The sequence below is a fragment of the Phalacrocorax carbo genome, chromosome 7 (assembly GCF_963921805.1).
Source record: "Phalacrocorax carbo chromosome 7, bPhaCar2.1, whole genome shotgun sequence".
In the NCBI taxonomy this organism is placed as follows: Eukaryota; Metazoa; Chordata; class Aves; order Suliformes; family Phalacrocoracidae; genus Phalacrocorax; species Phalacrocorax carbo.
This window is the reverse complement of record NC_087519.1, coordinates 16054436-16072115: the sequence shown is the minus strand read 5'-3', so window position 1 is coordinate 16072115 and position 17680 is coordinate 16054436. Positions and strand designations below refer to the sequence as shown.

Genomic DNA, 17680 nt, shown 5'->3' with positions numbered 1-17680 from the left:
TAACTTGGAAAGTGGACCATTTCAAGCTTTTGATTCCTAAAGACACAAAAGCCCTTTAAATATTTATAATATAACCAACATAATACAATTAAACCGTTAAAAAAACCTGAACAAAGATGAAGGATTCTACTATTATTTGTATAGTTACAAAAATTGGCTACAGATGAAGCTTTTTATTGGCACAGTAGCAAACATGTCAACTAGAAGATTAAGCCTTTAATTAAATAGGTTTATTGCCTGGAGTTACACATGAGAACCACTGTTTTTCAATAAATCCTTCAATCCTAGTAAACTGCTGAGCTTTGAATCCCTCTTGAGTAATTAATGCAGCTTTTACCTTTCATGTCTTAGTATGGGTTTTACCCAGAGACAGATAAATACCCTTATGCAAGTTTATCCTTTGTTTAATATATACTTGTTCTTGTAAGCTAATGCACAGAACAAGAAAGGAAAGGGGGAACCACCCCCCCAACCCCCAACTAACACCAGGTCATTCCAGGCTACTATTTGTATCTATTGTTCTGCAGAAAATCCCTTGTGTAGCACAGAATATCTGTCGCTATTTAAAGTATATTTTGTCTTCCTTTGTGTGTAATAGGCTTTATTTGTGAGAAGTTCTACTAGAGATACTTTCATCTCAGCTCTTGCGAGTGTCACAAATACAGCGGAAGTAAGGAGAAGGAGCAGAGCCCGGCTCTTTCAGCCTACGAGACAATGCTCTTCACAACAGGAACATGAAACTCCTCCACACTGAACTTCCAAAAATGAGCCTTTTCCTAATTCTGCCCCGCAGGTTGCGTATTTTATTTTATTCTTCTGGTCACACTTAGTCCTAACACATGAGAGTGCTTTTACTCAAGCTACAACTAATCACTTTGGGGCCAGGTTTGTTCTAAAATCTACTTCTTAAAAAAGGCAAAAATCTCTTAAAGCTAGGTACAAACACAGCAGCTGCCAGAACCCTTTCAAATTTCGAGCTAATCTAGAAGTGGCAGATTAGCAAATCAATTCTGATAATGGCAGAAAATAAATTAGAAATAAAAACTGAACTCAAGTCCACATGTCAGTCCTTTGAAACAGGCTTACAAATTCAAAGCATTCAATTTAGATCAACAAGGTTTATACAAAAACCTTAAGAGCTAGAGTATTACAACACTGACCACAACATAATTTTATCTCTGATCTGTGATGCACTAGAAAATCCAAACAGGCAAACAAAAAAACCCCGAAACACTTGCTGAAAGTCACTGTATCCCACCCGAAGGCCAAGAGCTCTGTTGCCCATAAGGACGGCTTAGCAGCGACTACTTCAAGATACCAAATTGGATCTTAAACATCGAGTTCAGAAAATTTAGTTTGCTTTTCTCTTGACTACCACTGCACAGGAAAGGAGGCTCTACCCATCTGCATTTCAATGGAGCACGGCCTCGGGATTCCTTTAAGTCTTCTGAGAGGCGCTCCGAGCTTGCGACATGTTTTATTACTATTATTTGTAAGTCATTCTCAGCCAAACGATTCGCCCGCACTGGGGGCGGCGGGGGCCGTGCGTGTTCAGCTCCTCCTCGGGGGCCAGGACACTGCCCGCGCCCCCGCCCCTACGCACCGACACATCTGCGAGGGCCGCAGGACGCCGCGCAGCGCCACCTCCCCCCCGGCCCGCACTATTTCAGCCTAATGACGTTAGCAGAACTCCCTTTGTAACCTGATTCCTCCCACAAATGTTTCTCTCGCATTTCCGGGCGAACTCTGCTTCCCCACGCCACCGGCCGGGGCGCGCCAGCTGGGCAGGGCGGGGCCGGGCGGCGCGTGCGTCCCGCATTAGCATACAGCTGGCCGCGCCCCGCCCCGCCACCCCAAACCCCGGCCCCATCTCGTCCCCGTTCACACCTCGGCGTGTAAGCCGGTGCCCTTCGGCGATTCTTTTAGCCTGTTTTTTTAAGAACCGCACCATCCGCTCCAATTCCAGCGGTCCGCGAACAATGGCTTGCAGGATTTAATTTTATAAGCAAAGAAACTTGGGAGTTAATTCATTCTTTCAGGAGTTCATTTAGCCTTATTTTCGTGATTCCTCTTAAGTAAACCCTAAACACCACTCAGACACAAAATGGAAGACAAATGGAAGGGCTGGATTCATACAGACAGTGTAAAACTGAAGTTTTCAGTTGCAAAAGCAACATATTCCAGAAAAATCTGAGAAGGGATCAGCACTGACACCACATCTGTTAAACAATCAAATCACTCACCTTTGTGTATTTTCCCCGTACAAAAACAGTTTAATGCATATTTAGTATTCTCAGCAAACGAAAGAAGTTACAGCTCAGTAAAATCACAGTCTGAGAAAAACAGTAGTCCCGCATGGAAGACCATAAGTTCTTGGACTTTACCAGGTGAACTCTATTGTTATGCATTTCATGAACGACTTGCACATAGGACAATCTGCAGCCACACTCAGGCTCCTAAGTTTTTAAAAAATAAGTGCAGAATGTGTTTCAGTTTATTTAAGTGATAACATTTGGGATCTGAAACCAGACAACCAGTTAAGTATTTTTGGCAACTAAATAAAAACTAGACAAAAGATGGCAATTGATGACACACAACTGCACATAGGAGAACTGAGAGTGACACGTGTGGAAGGGACAACCTTTGTCCTGTGAACACTGGTTCTGTGTCTCACTCTTCATCTTGATTATTAATTTTGAACTCTCAGCAATAAAAGCTTTTCAGAACTAGAAAAAAAAAAGCCAGTCTGTGTTCATACTTGCTTTAGGACTTATCAAAACATTTAAAAATACATGCACTTTTCAAGCCATACTAGCTGGTCAATCTGGCCTTGGTCATTAACATAATTTTAACTAAGGTGAACATAATTAAGACAATGAAAAGGGCTTCACAGCATCAGGATTTTTACACTTCAGACAACTCAACGTTGCTCAGTGGGAACATAATCTCTGCAGAGAAATACTAACATTGGAACAGCTTTGAGCAAGAGCAGAGGTTGGTGCTGGCAAAGCAGCTTAAACTGCCTTTTTGTGCTTGTATATTGTATATGACAGCACACAGGGGTAGAAAGAGGCAGATCACCCATTTTCTTAGATTCCTGTTACACCTGGAAAAAACCCTGTGACTTAAGGATTGAGTTTCATCCTTAACTGAGTTTCCAGGCCTTTTATTTATTTATTTTTAATCAATTCAGGCTGTTCTTTTTCCATTGTATTACAATGACAAATAAAAAGCAGCTTGAAAAAGAACAAAAAGATTATTACTTCTGAACTTTTCAATAATACATGAAATGAAATACAAATCAACTTCAAAGGCCACTTAGCAAATATTTCATGAGTTTGAGATATTAGAAATCTATTTGAATAAGTCTAATGGCCAGTCCAGCGAAAAAGAAAACAAGACCATTCAGAGTGAACAGGAAATGAAGTCAGCTAGAGTTTTAAAATAAATCTGGCTCAAAAATTAAGCAAATGTTAAAATAAAACCATGTCTGGTTACACTAATTACATAAAAAGGAGTTAAATTACTCATTTCCTAGCTCCTCCTGCCAAGATCATCATCTTCAAGGGAAATTCATTTTTTTTTCTAATTTTTTCCTAAAAACCAAAAATGTTTTATATAAAGACACCGCCCCACATGCACCCCCCCCAACAAGGAAGTTTCATTTGGTGCTAAATCCCAATGAACGTTTCTTGACCGAAAAACCCTATGAGAATGTCAAACAAAAACAGGCAAACACTCATCAATGTCAACATTTCTCACTGTGTTAGCCAGTACGTATTGTTTTCTTAAAACTGATAGGAGGTCCTCTACAGCAAAGCAGTATTTAATTCCTGAACAAAATCTAGACCTTACAGTTCAGGTTATATGTTGAATTCTCTGCTCCCCTACATTTACTATTTCAAGAGAAACAAATAGTAAGCAGTTTGAAATTAATTATTGAATACTGTAATTATTATGCCTCATACTTGGGGAGCATTACTAAATGCAATTGTCACTCATTAATAAACTACTCAATTTCCACTACAGCCAGATGTGCCAACCTCTGCTCTGTCCATATTTCAGGGCTCCATCCTAAGTCATGCTGAGTTCCTGCAATTGCAAACTATGTCAAAGGGCACTCTGTGGGGAGTGGGCAAAGGCCACGACAGGATGCCTTCTGTTGGAGCCAATTATTCTGATGTAACAAAATTAAGGTTAATCCAAGCCAAAACTGATCTGCAAGCTTATTTCACCCAGTGAGGATGAACTATAAAAGCAAATCTTTTTTTCATTTTCCTAATCTAAGTTTATTTCTAACAGAGAGCAAGCATCCTTCAATCAAAACTGCCAGTCAATCATTAGATCAGTCAAGTCTATATGACAGGAAAGTTACCCAACTACATTAAACTACAGCAGACCAAGGAACCTCCATTCATTTTGGAGAGTAGTTTTCCACTGTCACCTATTTTAATTAGCACTGAGTTGATAAAATATTTATCATAGCTTAGTTTAAATGAGAAACAGAGAATTTTATGCATATTTTGGCACTATCTTCATTTGACTGTATCTGGCTTAGTAGTATCAGAAGGTTCCACGAGACAGAGTGAGAACAATTTTGTCACTACAATTTCAGTCACTCACTTCACCCCACATCATTAAGACCTAGGAAAAAAAGGGGGTTCCCTGCATGACTAAATTTCAGCCTACTCTAGAACACTGTAAAACTTCCCCTTTAACATTCTTTAAATATTAAATATGAGGTAGTATTAAAAAAAATCCTCAAGTATTTACGCATTACTTCATTACTAAAAGTAACTGTGAACTTGTATAGAAACCTAAAGTTGGATATGCATTTGGAAAGTACCCCCCCTCCCCAAAAGCCCCCAGACACAAACAGCTTGCAGAAAGTAACAAGGGTTTTTTTATGCTTACTGCAGTGGTTCTGAAATTAATATAAATGGATGTGTGATGTGCGAATGGGAAAGCCTGGAACTAATTCTGTTTTATCGAATACAAACCCTTCAGCAACTGGGGTACCTAATTATTTTGATGATAGGTGAAATTTTGCCTTGATCACACAGTATCCAGCTGTGAATCTGTTTTATAACAGAAAATTTCACAGCATGTAACTGATCTTTAAAATTATGCTGTAAACATGCAAACACATGGCACCACTAAAATAAGCATGTTTTAAAAAGCTTTTTTCCTTTAAGCATTTCTGAGAAGGGAGGAATGAAAAGGAAGAAAAAGGGAAGTGAGCAATGCTACAAATAGATTTCGTTTACTGTACAATGCCTTCAACATATTTCTGATCTATGAAAAGCTCGACTACATTTTTCCAGAACAGTTCACATTTTTAAAGCAACTAAAAGCGATGGATTGCATTATTTCACTCTTCTTGGGGATTAATGTAAAAGTTGGTTCCTCTTCTTTGTTACTTAGGCTACAGCTGTGCTCAAACTCCTTTTCATTTAGAAAAAAAAGTTTACATTTTGAGCCTGCACACACCATGGTTCCACATTCCAATGGCTTCCTCCCAGTCCTCTGCCAGCATCTGCTCTTGAAGACTAGTTCCAATTTACAGTAAACAGCTTTTCCAGACCAGAACACTTGAAATTCAGTCCTTCTTGACTGCTTTTCCCATTCAATCTCCCTATTCACCATTTCAAGGAGAAAACTGTTCTGCCAATTATTACACATCTGGAAAAAATGCACTTATAAGCTGAAATGCTCTCAGCAGAAAGTTTCGGCTTTCTGCATATGGTCACAGCAGGATTTTATGGGCCACTGACCAGGCCAAAGTCTAAGTTTTCCCATCTTTCTCCTCCCCCACATTCCTGCCCAACCCTCTAATTGGAAGCCGATAGCAGGTGCAAGTTGTCTGCCATATTTTCCTGCACAAGAACCTTGAGTAGTTTCTTCTTGATAAACATTACTCTTACAGTCCAATTTTAACTCACTAGGCTCTGTGACAACTTAAAGGCATCAGCTGTAACTGCTATGCATAAATATATACATGTTTAAAAATACCGTTACCATTGATGCTTGTCTGCTGGTTGTTACAAGGCTAGATGCTCCATAATTTGAGTTCAGGCTTCCAATTGGCCCATTGTGGGATGGTCCCAATAAACTATGTATATCTCCATGGCCACCTGATAGGCTTGTTGAAGGCCCCACAGCATGATTTCGTAATACGTGAATGGCATCATCGAGTCTGTCCAAGCGATCCTCCATTCGAGACTGCTGTTGGGATTTAAGAGGGACAGTAACAGTCATTACTGACCAGATCTGCAGACTCCTTTATACTGTAACAGTTTCTACCTCAGAGATATTAGAGATAGAAGATGAAATGTGGTATCAAGACTTTGAAAGCACCTACCAGCACTACAAACAAACCAGAAAAAGAAAAAGTATCTGGAGATTTTGCTTGAGAAAGCATTCATTCCACAAATAGGTGGCAGCTTTTAAAGTGAAGCTTATTATAAGGTTAATGTTACTCAGCTTCTATCACATGGCATGAACAAGAAAAAAGGAAGCACTACAAACCAAACTATCTAATAAAGGACGAGAAAGAATGATCATAAAATCAGCCTCACCATATTGGTAAGAATTAAGAGAGGCAGTGGCTTTTTGAGAATGTGTATTACAAAAAAACTGGACAAAACTAAGTTATTTTCTAAAATGGATTTTTAAACAGACTAGGTATTTCAGAAATAAAAGCGAGTTCTGTATGTTACTGCAGAAAAGTCTGCCTTAAAATTACTTTCCTTTAAAAAAAAGACAAAAAACCCCAAAGCAAAACCAATTCTGACATTGCAGCTCTCTAGAAACTGAAATAGCAGAACACTGGAGCCAAAAGATGGGTCATATGCCACACTAATTTAAGTTTTTTAATGGGGAATCCGAAGGAAGCATTTATTGAGAAGCAAAAAGGCACCATCTAAAGTGAAATAGTACCTCACAGACATCCTTTAAGAAGGACATTGCATCTTGCAAATGCTCGTGAAGTTGCTGTTCAACTCGATTTTTCTGGCAAAGTCAAGACAGAACAGGAAGCAAAGCACAGGTTAAGATTAATTCAAAAAAGAGGTGAGGAAACAGCTGATGTGCATGTCAGCAATAAATTGTTAGTCAAGTTAATGCAACAGAGATCTGATTATGTTAAGATAAGAAAAGGCTAATATTTAAAACTGCAGTTGTTAGGATTCTAAGATGTACATATAAATTTTATTTAATTGCAAAAAATACTGAAGAACTGATTTAGCTTAAATTTATCATGTTAGATAGAAAAAAAAAGAAATTACATTTGTGGAAACCAGAAATATTAACAGATTTTCAAAACCTTCCCTCAAATTTTTCCCCTTTTCTCCCAATGCTCTATCAGAAATTGAAGGAAGAAGTCAGTAACTTAAATCCTCTGCTGAATCTTCAAAAGAAGAAAATTTACAATCCTTAATTCCTGTGTGGTTTTCTGTAAAATGTTTCATTAATACATGAACATTACCAATAACAAATAATAATTACAAATAAAATATATTTATACTTTAATGACAGTGTAATGAAAACAAGCCCAAGAGACTACCATTCAGGGAGAGAGGGGGGAGGCAAGTAATGCGAAGGCATGAAGTCTTTATCTTTTCTCCAGACTGAACTTTAGATAAGAATTAGCTATGGATTTGTGAAAAGGTACCAGAATCTCATAACAGCGCTTTAGCACCAGCTGTCCTCAGCACAGAGGCCTGATGCCCAAGGAACAGATGGTGAAAGACAAACCCTGCACGTCTTATATTGTTCAACTGAACAGGCCATTTGCTAGCAAAGAATTCATTTGTAATGCTATCCTACTGTTTCCTTTAACGATATGCAGGATTTATACAAAACCAAGCCTTCAGCTTGTAAGTAAAAAGTTCTAATGTTGCTTTCAACAATTCTTACCAAGGAGTGTAGAGAGTTTTCATAGTTTGGAGATGAGGGGGCTTGTCCTCCACTCCTAGACCACTGACTGGCACCTGTTAAAATTGTCTAGGTTAATGCACAGATTTATGCAGCAGAAGTGGGAAGCAGAGATGCAGCATTTCTCAGCATAATTAAGACCAACATATTCTGCATAAAGGTAAGCTAACATATGGGTATAAAAAGGAGGACAAATTCCTTGATTCTACCTTACTGAGGGATAATCTTTATATCCTGGCATCTGTAGGGTTAGACACATTATTGATAACAAAGCAGCAACATCGTCAAAGTACTTCAACATTAAAAAAAAAAAGGACTAAACACACACACACACACACACAGTATCTGAAATACCTGCTTTCTGCCAGTGTCACCATAAAAAGATTGCTGAATTCTTTCTTCTTCAGAATATATTCAGTATAAGTATACGCAGGCATATCTTTAACAGTATTAAAATATACAGCAAAAATGTTTAAAGAAAGCAAACAAACACTGAATTAAGGATAACTGGAAAACCATTTTTAGGACACCTCTCTACTAAATCAGCTTTAATCTAAAAGCTTTCTTTATTTGTCTAGTTCTACACTATACTGTTTTAGATTATAATGCATTCCAAGTTTAGAAGAGTAAAAACACACCCAAGTTATTCCCACTTGTTATTTCAGAAATATTTAAGGTAAATTGGCGGCTAAAGAATAATTGACTGTGCAACAAATCAACAATTATATCCACATAACCTATACACTGAAAATTCAAATGCATATCCATTCTAATCTGACATAAATATACCTAATCACCATGTAAGATTTAAAAATAATTAGATGTGAAATGCAATAACTAAAAAAGCAGTGCTTTTAAAACAAAGCCTGAAATAGTACGTGGATTTTTCTCACCAACGAATAATGCATCTTTTATAAAGACACTACATGAAATTCTATGTCCGTTAGAGACAGCTTCCTTTAGCCATACAAATGTAATAATAAAGCAATTACATTAATAAATTATGGACATTCAATCCAAAGCAGCTCATTAACAGAAGAGCCTGTGGGCTTGTTCTTTCAATAACAGCCAGAGCTGTACGTCTGGAGAACTGGGAAAAGGTTTAATAATATTACAGTTCCTTTGTTCAGAGAGCTGAGCTGCAAGTAGTTACCTTTTAAAGAACAGGTTTTATTTAACAAAAAGAGTACAGCTTGCATAGCTATTGAAATGCCTAAATATTTCCTTCCTAATTAAAAAGAAAAACCAAAACAATCTTCAATTTCATAAAAGTCCAGAGCTGCCATAACTGTGCTGGAATTCTCTTTGAGTGAGTATAATTACCAATTTTCACTTCACACCACTACTCTCGGTCTGAATCTGTAGTCTCCCTCTGCATAATTGTCACTCCTGAACTTGGGAATAACGCTTGGAGTCCCACTTATTTTTGCAAAGCATTAATGAAACAACTTTAGAATATTTTGGCTCAGTGTAATGTTCAAATTTTTATCTGGTCGAAACTCCATTTTTAGAGACAAGATCACAGTCAAGGCTCTAATGAGTGCTCACTACTAACAGGATTGAGTGTACTACTTCCTACAATAAAGCATCAGCTGAATATTAAGCATAAAGGCAACCAGTTGAGAAAAGAAGGCAAATAGGCTCAACATCTGTGCATCTAGTCTGAATTTGGGTTGTGTGTTGTTTTTTTTTTTTATGGAAAGAGGTATTATTTTATTAACGTAAGCCCAGAACAAAACTCTGCGCAAGACTTCTCACAAAGGAAACAAAAATAAAGGTGGGGAGGGAATACTCCCCCTCTCAAACGAACAACCCAACTGCAACCTGGAGATTTTAATCACACCTCTAGTAATGCTAGTGCTCTTTCTGAGCGGTGGTGGCATACTCTGTCTCCACGTCTGCGCAGGTTGCCAGATGGCACTGATTTCCTGCTTTCCTCATTCCACTCCCCCCCTTAGACGTTTGTGCATGAAATCCACCAATTTTGTTAAAAAGCATCCTGGCACCACAAACCCTGCAATTAACAACTGCAGCATTTAGTGCAGCACCAACATAGCAGCATGAAAAAACAAATAAGCCAGGCAAGTGTTCGGATTTACAGGGGTCATCGATAGTAATCATTGTAGTATTGTTCTTACTCTTAGAGTCTCCCTAACACTAATCCCCTGGCTCCCCTTTCAAACACACACTCCCATCGGAGCAGGCAGAGGGCTGATTTTGCATCCTCAGAACCCACCGCAAACCCTTCTGAATACCTCTGATCTTGGGAGAAGGATTCTTAAAATACCAAGACTCCCACCATTCAGATCTGTATATAAACTTCACATACATATACACAATCATTAAAACTATGCAAGCAGTTAAGCTCTGGGCATGTATATGTAAAATTAGCAATTAAATGAGTGCTGGGAAGATGGGACACACATTATTATCTCAAAATACTTGGGGGTTTTCATCCTGTTCTCAAAACTTTTACTTTCATTAGGTAAAGAAATGGCATTAGTCCTTATTCAGTAACACAACAGACAAATAAGTCAAACATGAGCTTAAATATATGTCTCATTAAATTACTATTCTCTCAATGCTTTAAATGGCAAATAGAGTGCTCCTACTGTAATGTACAATCAAAGGATAGTAAATTATGACTTAGTCAAATCTATAATAATAAGAATGCTAAATAAACAAAGAACTAACTGCAAAAGAGGAAAAACACAATGAAGGCTAAAATGCTCCAAAACAGATTATTTTAGTATACACAAAACATTTGTTTTATCTGCAATAACTTTTTGGGTCAGGACAGAAAATGGCTACCAGGAGTATAAACAGCAATAAATATAGTAGTAATTACTTTATATTGTGCTTCACTGTGTTCTTAGAGACTCATCTGGGAATAAAGATAAAAGTCCAGATTCATAAATGAAGGTAATTAACTACTGGAGCAATTTACCAAAGGCTTGATAAATTCTGTATCACTGGAATTAAAGGGGGTGGGAGGGTATAATTCTGAAGCAGATGCTAAGTTTGCGCCTGAGAAAGATTTCAATATTTGCTTATGTCTACTACTCTCTTAGCCATCAGATCCCAGAATAAGGAACACAAATCAAAGTGCAAATCTGGGAGAGTCTTATATTTGATACAGGTTCCAACAGACAAAGGGATCAACAGCAAAGGGAAAACCCAAATCCTAGGGACCTCAAATTTGTATTTTAAACCCAGAAATTAGCTAGTGCTTTCATGCTTACAAAATTAGGTGTAGTATCTGATCAGGAAACTCCAATTCGGATCTTTAAAATGTTAAATACTTTGAAGTGTCAGAACTTCTTCCTTCCAGCTACAGAGCTCTCCAATATTTGCTTTGATGTTGAAGTGAAAATAATAGTAATTTTCTGGTCTGATCTACCTTTTCAATACAACATGGATACACAAAGCATTTTTTGTCAACTGTAATCACTAAATCAAAAATCCCATTAATCCCATTGTTACTCAATTCAACATGTTTTTTTCAGTTACAGAAACAAAATGCCCAAAGTAGCTGCTCAGTTATACCATGTCAGATATTCATTAATCCATGAAGTCCAGAGAAAACCAGAACAGTGTCCATTAAACATGAGTGAAGTATGAACGATGAAAGTTTTCTGAGTGACGCTGCATATGTAGATGTGCATAGTCACATATGTATACGACTGCATTTTGCATGCAATAACTTTATTAATTTAGTCATCTAGATTCCCAAAAGTGTTCAGCTAAGCTCATTCTGTACACCCTTTTCTAGATTAATTTTTTTTTTGTAAAAAGCAAAACACTCTTGCAAAAGTGCTCAATGGCCAGGAGGCTGCAGGGATATATTAAACAGAGAATGGGAAAACAGACTGTTGTATAAACGTCAAATAATTTAACAAATTGTACTACAGGAAAGAAGAGGGTTAAAGTTACATCATCTTGCCTGTAATTCTAGTTTTTTGTTAAACAACAAATTTAAGTCAATGGTGCTTTCACAGTCTCTCTATGTGGAGAACAGCTGTTCAACTTTTACTAGACAGCTGAGGCCACGGTGTCTGTGAAAGCTGCACTACCCACTAATAGCTGTAGGCAGCTGCTCACAGTTCATCCCCACACTGGAATGCTTCTTCCCACATTCACACTACAAACACACAAAGCACAGGTGACAGAGGTGGCTACAATACAGAGCATTTATTTCAAAAAATGCCAGAAATTCTTCTCCCAGAGAATGAAAGCATTCATGAAAGATATGAATGAAAAGCTATCCTGTGTAAAAATTGGGCAGTCTAATAGCCTACTGTATTTTCATTAGAGGGAACACACATCTGCTGTGTTTGTCACTGAAAGCTGCCACAGAGTTTTAATATACAGCTTTAAAAAAATCCCCAACTAAATCACTCATTTTTCTCCAATAGTACAGATACCTTTATAGCTGTGATAGTATATGGTCATTCAATGTTTTCAAAGATTATTTTAATAAGCTAATTTTCAAAGCTAGTTGCCAGGAATTTAAGTGAATGCTTATGACAAAATATCTAAGAATCTGGATTTATAAATCTGGGTTTAGTACAATGGAAAAATAAATAGAGGAGTAATTATGCAAGGAAGCTACTGTGGTTCCAAATGGAACTTTTTCAAAACAACAAACAAGTTATTGACAAACGGCTAGTCTCTACCTGTAAGAGGCGATGGTGATCCAACTGGTGTTGATGGATTTGATGGAAAACTACTGCTGGTATGATCAGGAGAATAAATCTAACAACAGACAAAAGAGACTATATATCAATACATGTCATAATACGCAGTAAAAAAAAATAGCTATTAGGATTCCTGTTCGTGCTTTTAATTGTCACTGTTGATGCTGGACTGATATAAAATAAAATTTGATCTTTCAATCACAGCTCTGTTTTATTACACCCACGGCTCTAAAAAATGTCCCAGAGAACTTTCATTTTCAAGCAGCTGTCAAAATAAGCACAGCCTGTATTTCCTAGTGACACAAATATAACTATCTCCCTTCTACTTCAACGGCAGCAGAAATCACAGCCTTTTTATCACTGAAGGGGAACAATATACGTTAGAGTTTACAGTACCCAGATATTTATAATAAACAAACCTTCAGGAAAATGTGGAGGAAAAATGACTTCCCAAACTTTAGAGAGAGAAAATGTTTTAGCGGTCAACACGTTATCGTCTAAAAATTAATCTTTCACAAGAACAAATACCAAGAAAGCATTCAGCTCTAGTTACTGTTGGTACCTACCAAAAAAAAAAACCATCTGAAGTTTTGTTGCTCTTGCTATGTATTGCAGCACATACATTTTTTCTCTTATTTCTATATCAATTGCTCCCTTAAGATATTAAACCTCAACATACAATAATTCATTCCTTGCTATTGATGTAATTAAAAAGTCTTGATGAAAACAGAAGACATAATGCTTAAAGCTTTAATTAAAACTTCGAATTTCAAGATTTGTGGAAAATTCATTTTGTGAAGGGAACTGAACAGGTTTAGAGGCTATGGACTTTAGAACATATTTTTATAGGTCATTGGTTCAAACCTGTTTTACTTGAGCAGAGACCAGGATTTGTTAGTCATCAGATGGCAGTTAAAAAAAAAAAATTATTCACTGGCAGTGTGGTTGATGCCTCTTCACACAGACAATATAACACTTCAGCATTTAGCTGACAATGAACTGGGACTTGGTTAAGTTGCATATTGTATTTTTTCAACTGACAAAACCAGGACCCAATAGATCACATGCTCCTTCCTGGTCTTCATTTAAAAAAGACCATCAGGTCCCCAATGGGAATACCTCCTCCTTTTTCATACATGCTAGAAAGAAAATATATTTAAAAGAACAAACTACCTCAAGACCATTGTAGGAAATTCATGCCTTGTACATCAGTATAAAAATAAATCTTGGGTGTCAGTATGGGAACTGTAGAGAGTTCCAGACAGATAAGATAGAGAAAATTAGAATTATGTCAGATCAAGGGCCAGGAAGTTTCCTTTGAAACTAGTTGTTTTCCACCACTCTACCTGCCACCTTTGTTTTGCTTTATTTTGTAGAAGGGAAAACCTACATTATACTAAAGCCACAATTAAAATCTGAGATCAGAATTCATTCTGCATGCAGGCCCTGGCCGCTGTGCTGTTAAATGACCAATGATGAACAACCCTGACACCTTCTGCCAGGCTTATACGGTAACATGACTCATTTTCCTGCAACAAATGAGACTCCTCCTCCTATCAGTCATGGTCCATTCCAATCAGCAGGGTGCCAATATGCCAGGGTCTAATGAAAAGGCTCTTACACAAAAGCTGCACAATTGAGAGCCTGCAGAGCCAAACCTCAGAGCTGTTAGTCCAATTTTTTAAACACTACAGTGTACATTTCAGTTAGGCTTTGTTATGTTAATATTATTGAGTCTAAAGCAACAAAGAAACATAATTCATGAATTACTTTTAGAAGTCAACTTCCCTACATTTTCTTTTCTTTTGTGAGGGGACCAGTGGTTATTTAACTACCAAGACTGTACAAAGGCCTTTACCCTATTTCTGAGGTAGGAATCAAAACATAAGTTATCACAAAGAGGTCTGATACAATCAACAAAGATAAACAGTCCCCCTGTTTGATCTCCTCTAAATTAAAGACCAAGTGTTTTGATTTGGCATTAGGCAATGAAATAAACCAGATGTTTCTCCTGCCATATAACCCTCCATGGGCACAATCTTAAAGGGTTATTGTTTGGCAAATGTTCAGGGAAACACATTAGAAATGGCACAAATACCCAGATTTTCTTTTCTTTCTATCTATACTAGTTCATTATCCAAACTAATGTATAATCCACAGGGCTTTGGGAACTTTGTGTAAATACTTTCATGTACAATTCTCTTTCTTGCCTACCCTGAGATTAAGACCACAATTATCCAGGCTTAAACCTAAAATAAAAGAACCTTTGCAAATGTATTATCTGGCATTACATGTTTAATCACATACTATTCTGTATGGTCTTTAATACCTAAACTGAAGAACGAATGTCGTATCCTCTGATGTTTCGCACGTGAAAGGCCTACTATGAGATGTACATCAACAGAATTTTAGAGCTAGAAATTGCTCTCAACAGCTGCAGCAGTAGCCTTTAAAATACTAACAGAAAGGCATACAATGCTGTCGTAGGAAAAAAAAGTCAAGACAATCACAGTATTTAGACAAAACTTTGTTCAAACTGAAGAATACTCTTGGTTTACTACCCACCAAAATTCATGTGCACTTGCTTCACCTGCGGGAGAGACCACCTCCCTGCTCCCCACAACCGAGCGTGGTGTTCCTTGCCGAACCAGCACAAGAAGTGTGCTGGGTGCACGTGTGTTGCGGGGGAAGCAGATGGATGAGGCGAGGGATTTGAAGTGTGCAGACTATGGCATGCACTGATAGAGCAGATGGAATGCATCACCATCAGCTATGACAGAAATGATTTATGGAATGACCTGGCTGCTCCTGCCAAGCAACAACATCGGATGACAGAAACAAGTTTCTATGGCAACCAGAGCCCACCCACTAGTTAGATTAAACATTTCTGCCCTGACTTCCACTTGCAATATATTTAGAGTTTTTCCTCAAAACATCAGCCTGGTTTTCTCAGCTAGTGACTTGGGCAAAAATACCTGAATGGATGAGAAAATAATTTTAAAAAGGAGAGCAGTGGAAAACGCCACAAAGTCCCACAGGTCTAACTGGCCAGTGCATCAGACTTAACAGAAATTTTGGTCAGCCTGCAGAACAGCAGACATCCCAGTACATCTCCAGAGTAATGAACAGCCTGAAGCATGTACGCATTGCTATTTCTAGGAGTCAAAACAATCCCAGTTCTTTCCTGATAGGTCTCAAACAGACAGAAAGAGAGTGTTAACTGCCCTCTGGACTTGTGAATTGTTATCTACTTGCTGAATCCCCAAAAGCAAGACAACATTTTTCTCCTCAAAGCCAGTAGGTCAGAGTTCTCCTACCCAATATGGACATTGCAGACATTATCAGACCTGGTAATCTTTTAGCATATGACCCTCTGGGGGTTGCAAGGGTAACAGGATCTGCACGAATATGCACATTTACATTCACTGGTATGAGGTGAGGGATGCAGAATCCAACCCAGGAATGGTCTTTTGGGGCTGCGAAGTAGTCATTTCTACCTTTTAAATCAGATTTAGTCTCCCTATTTGCTATGTATAAGAAACAAAGTGCTCCCCCAGCCACCACTCCTAACTGACATTTCTGCTATATTGTATCAATTACTGCTTTATAAAAAGTACATTCGATTGTATTAATGCAAAAACAATTGCTGTATGTGTGCATATGTAAACAGAGCTTCTAGTAGACTGAAGATACTTGCAACGTTTTACATTATCTACATTACTCCAACGAGAGTTAAGAGTTTAAACTTTATGCATATGCAGCATTTTAAAGGCTGTTCCATAAGTTATAGCTATACACCACAGCATTCAAAACCTCTCAGTTTTACAAGGCCACTGAGAAAACATTTTAAACCTTGAAGCAGGACCTGCTCTAAGAGTAATGTTGAAAATATTATGCGGGGGAGGAAATCAAACCTTAAACTTTTTATGATTATCTCTTACTTTTTCTAAACAACTTCCTAAACTCTATCTACCCATCATTTTTCCATCACCTGAAAAAAAACAGGAAGTCAGAATGAATCTTCTACAAATAAAAGCATTCTCCACTTGCTTTAGTAGACATTTGTCTAGTATACGGCATTGTGTCATAGTACATTATTTAAACTTCTACATGAAAACCCCTGCTTTGATATTATAAAATGAATTGAACACATAAATAATGGATGCACTGATCAAAATACATCTTTCAAATCTGAATATTCTAACTGCTACTTACAGATGCCAATGCCTTTCCAAGTGCATCACCTGTCTGTGAGCTTCCAGCACCATTTCCTCTGTTTCCTGTAATGTGGAAAGCAAACCCAAACTTATTTTTAAAGCCGAAATTTTATTTAATTTTCTTTTTATTCATCATGTACAGTTGAGCATCCAACTTTTTAAACAGATATTCTGAGGAAGTCATTGTTAACAGAATCAGTTCTCATTATACTTTAAAGTTTAATTAAAACAATTAGATTTAATTTTAGATGCTCTTATCTTTAAAGTCAAACACAGTATCACCATGATAACTTAAAGACCAACAAGTGAAAGCAGTTAGAAAAAAGACAATTATTTTCTAGGATCACAGGCTAATTTTAATGAAATGTGAAAAGAAAATAAAAATCAGAAAATTATATTATTGCAGCTTATTTCTAAACTGTTATCACTAAAGTGCTGCATGTTTCATTAAACTCTTAAAAGTCAAATTCACCAACCAGTTCCTTGTGTGCCTCCTTGCTCCCCCTGCTCTAATTCCCTGTGTTGTACTCTCATCTTTATTTTAGCAAATCCCTGAAAAACTCTTATCCACCAAACTTTGTCACCCCTGCTCTCAGCTGCATCTCAGCAGTTTTCTGTGCCCTTTTCCTCCACACACCATCAAGCCAAGAGGAGGTCTGAAGCCCTGCCAACTGGAAACACAGAAAGGACCGGAATCCTCTCAAATATCTGCTTTACTGGAGAAGACAGACCCTTTAAGTGAATCTGCTTTCTCTAATTATCAACTTCTAATGCCAAAAAATTGTATTTAATGTGAATGTAAGCCATTCACATCAGAAATCCAAATCACAC

At 37.5% G+C, this 17680-nt stretch overlaps 1 protein-coding gene across 11 annotated transcripts in view; it reads right to left on the bottom strand.

Annotated features, from left to right (window-relative positions):
* The window catches only part of TCF12 (transcription factor 12), a 218303-nt gene that overhangs the window by 10804 nt on the left and 189819 nt on the right, over positions 1-17680 (bottom strand). For 7 of the 11 annotated variants that reach the window (XM_064456502.1, XM_064456499.1, XM_064456495.1 and 4 more), the window contains 5 exons: positions 16848-16912; positions 12612-12690; positions 7918-7991; positions 6940-7011; positions 6019-6225 (listed from right to left, as the gene is read on the bottom strand). In XM_064456502.1, coding sequence (XP_064312572.1) covers positions 6019-6225; positions 6940-7011; positions 7918-7991; positions 12612-12690; positions 16848-16912 — 497 coding nt within the window. The remainder of the gene's footprint in view (positions 1-6018; positions 6226-6939; positions 7012-7917; positions 7992-12611; positions 12691-16847; positions 16913-17680) is intronic. The other 4 variants (XM_064456501.1, XM_064456500.1, XM_064456505.1 and 1 more) reach the window with 1 other exon arrangement.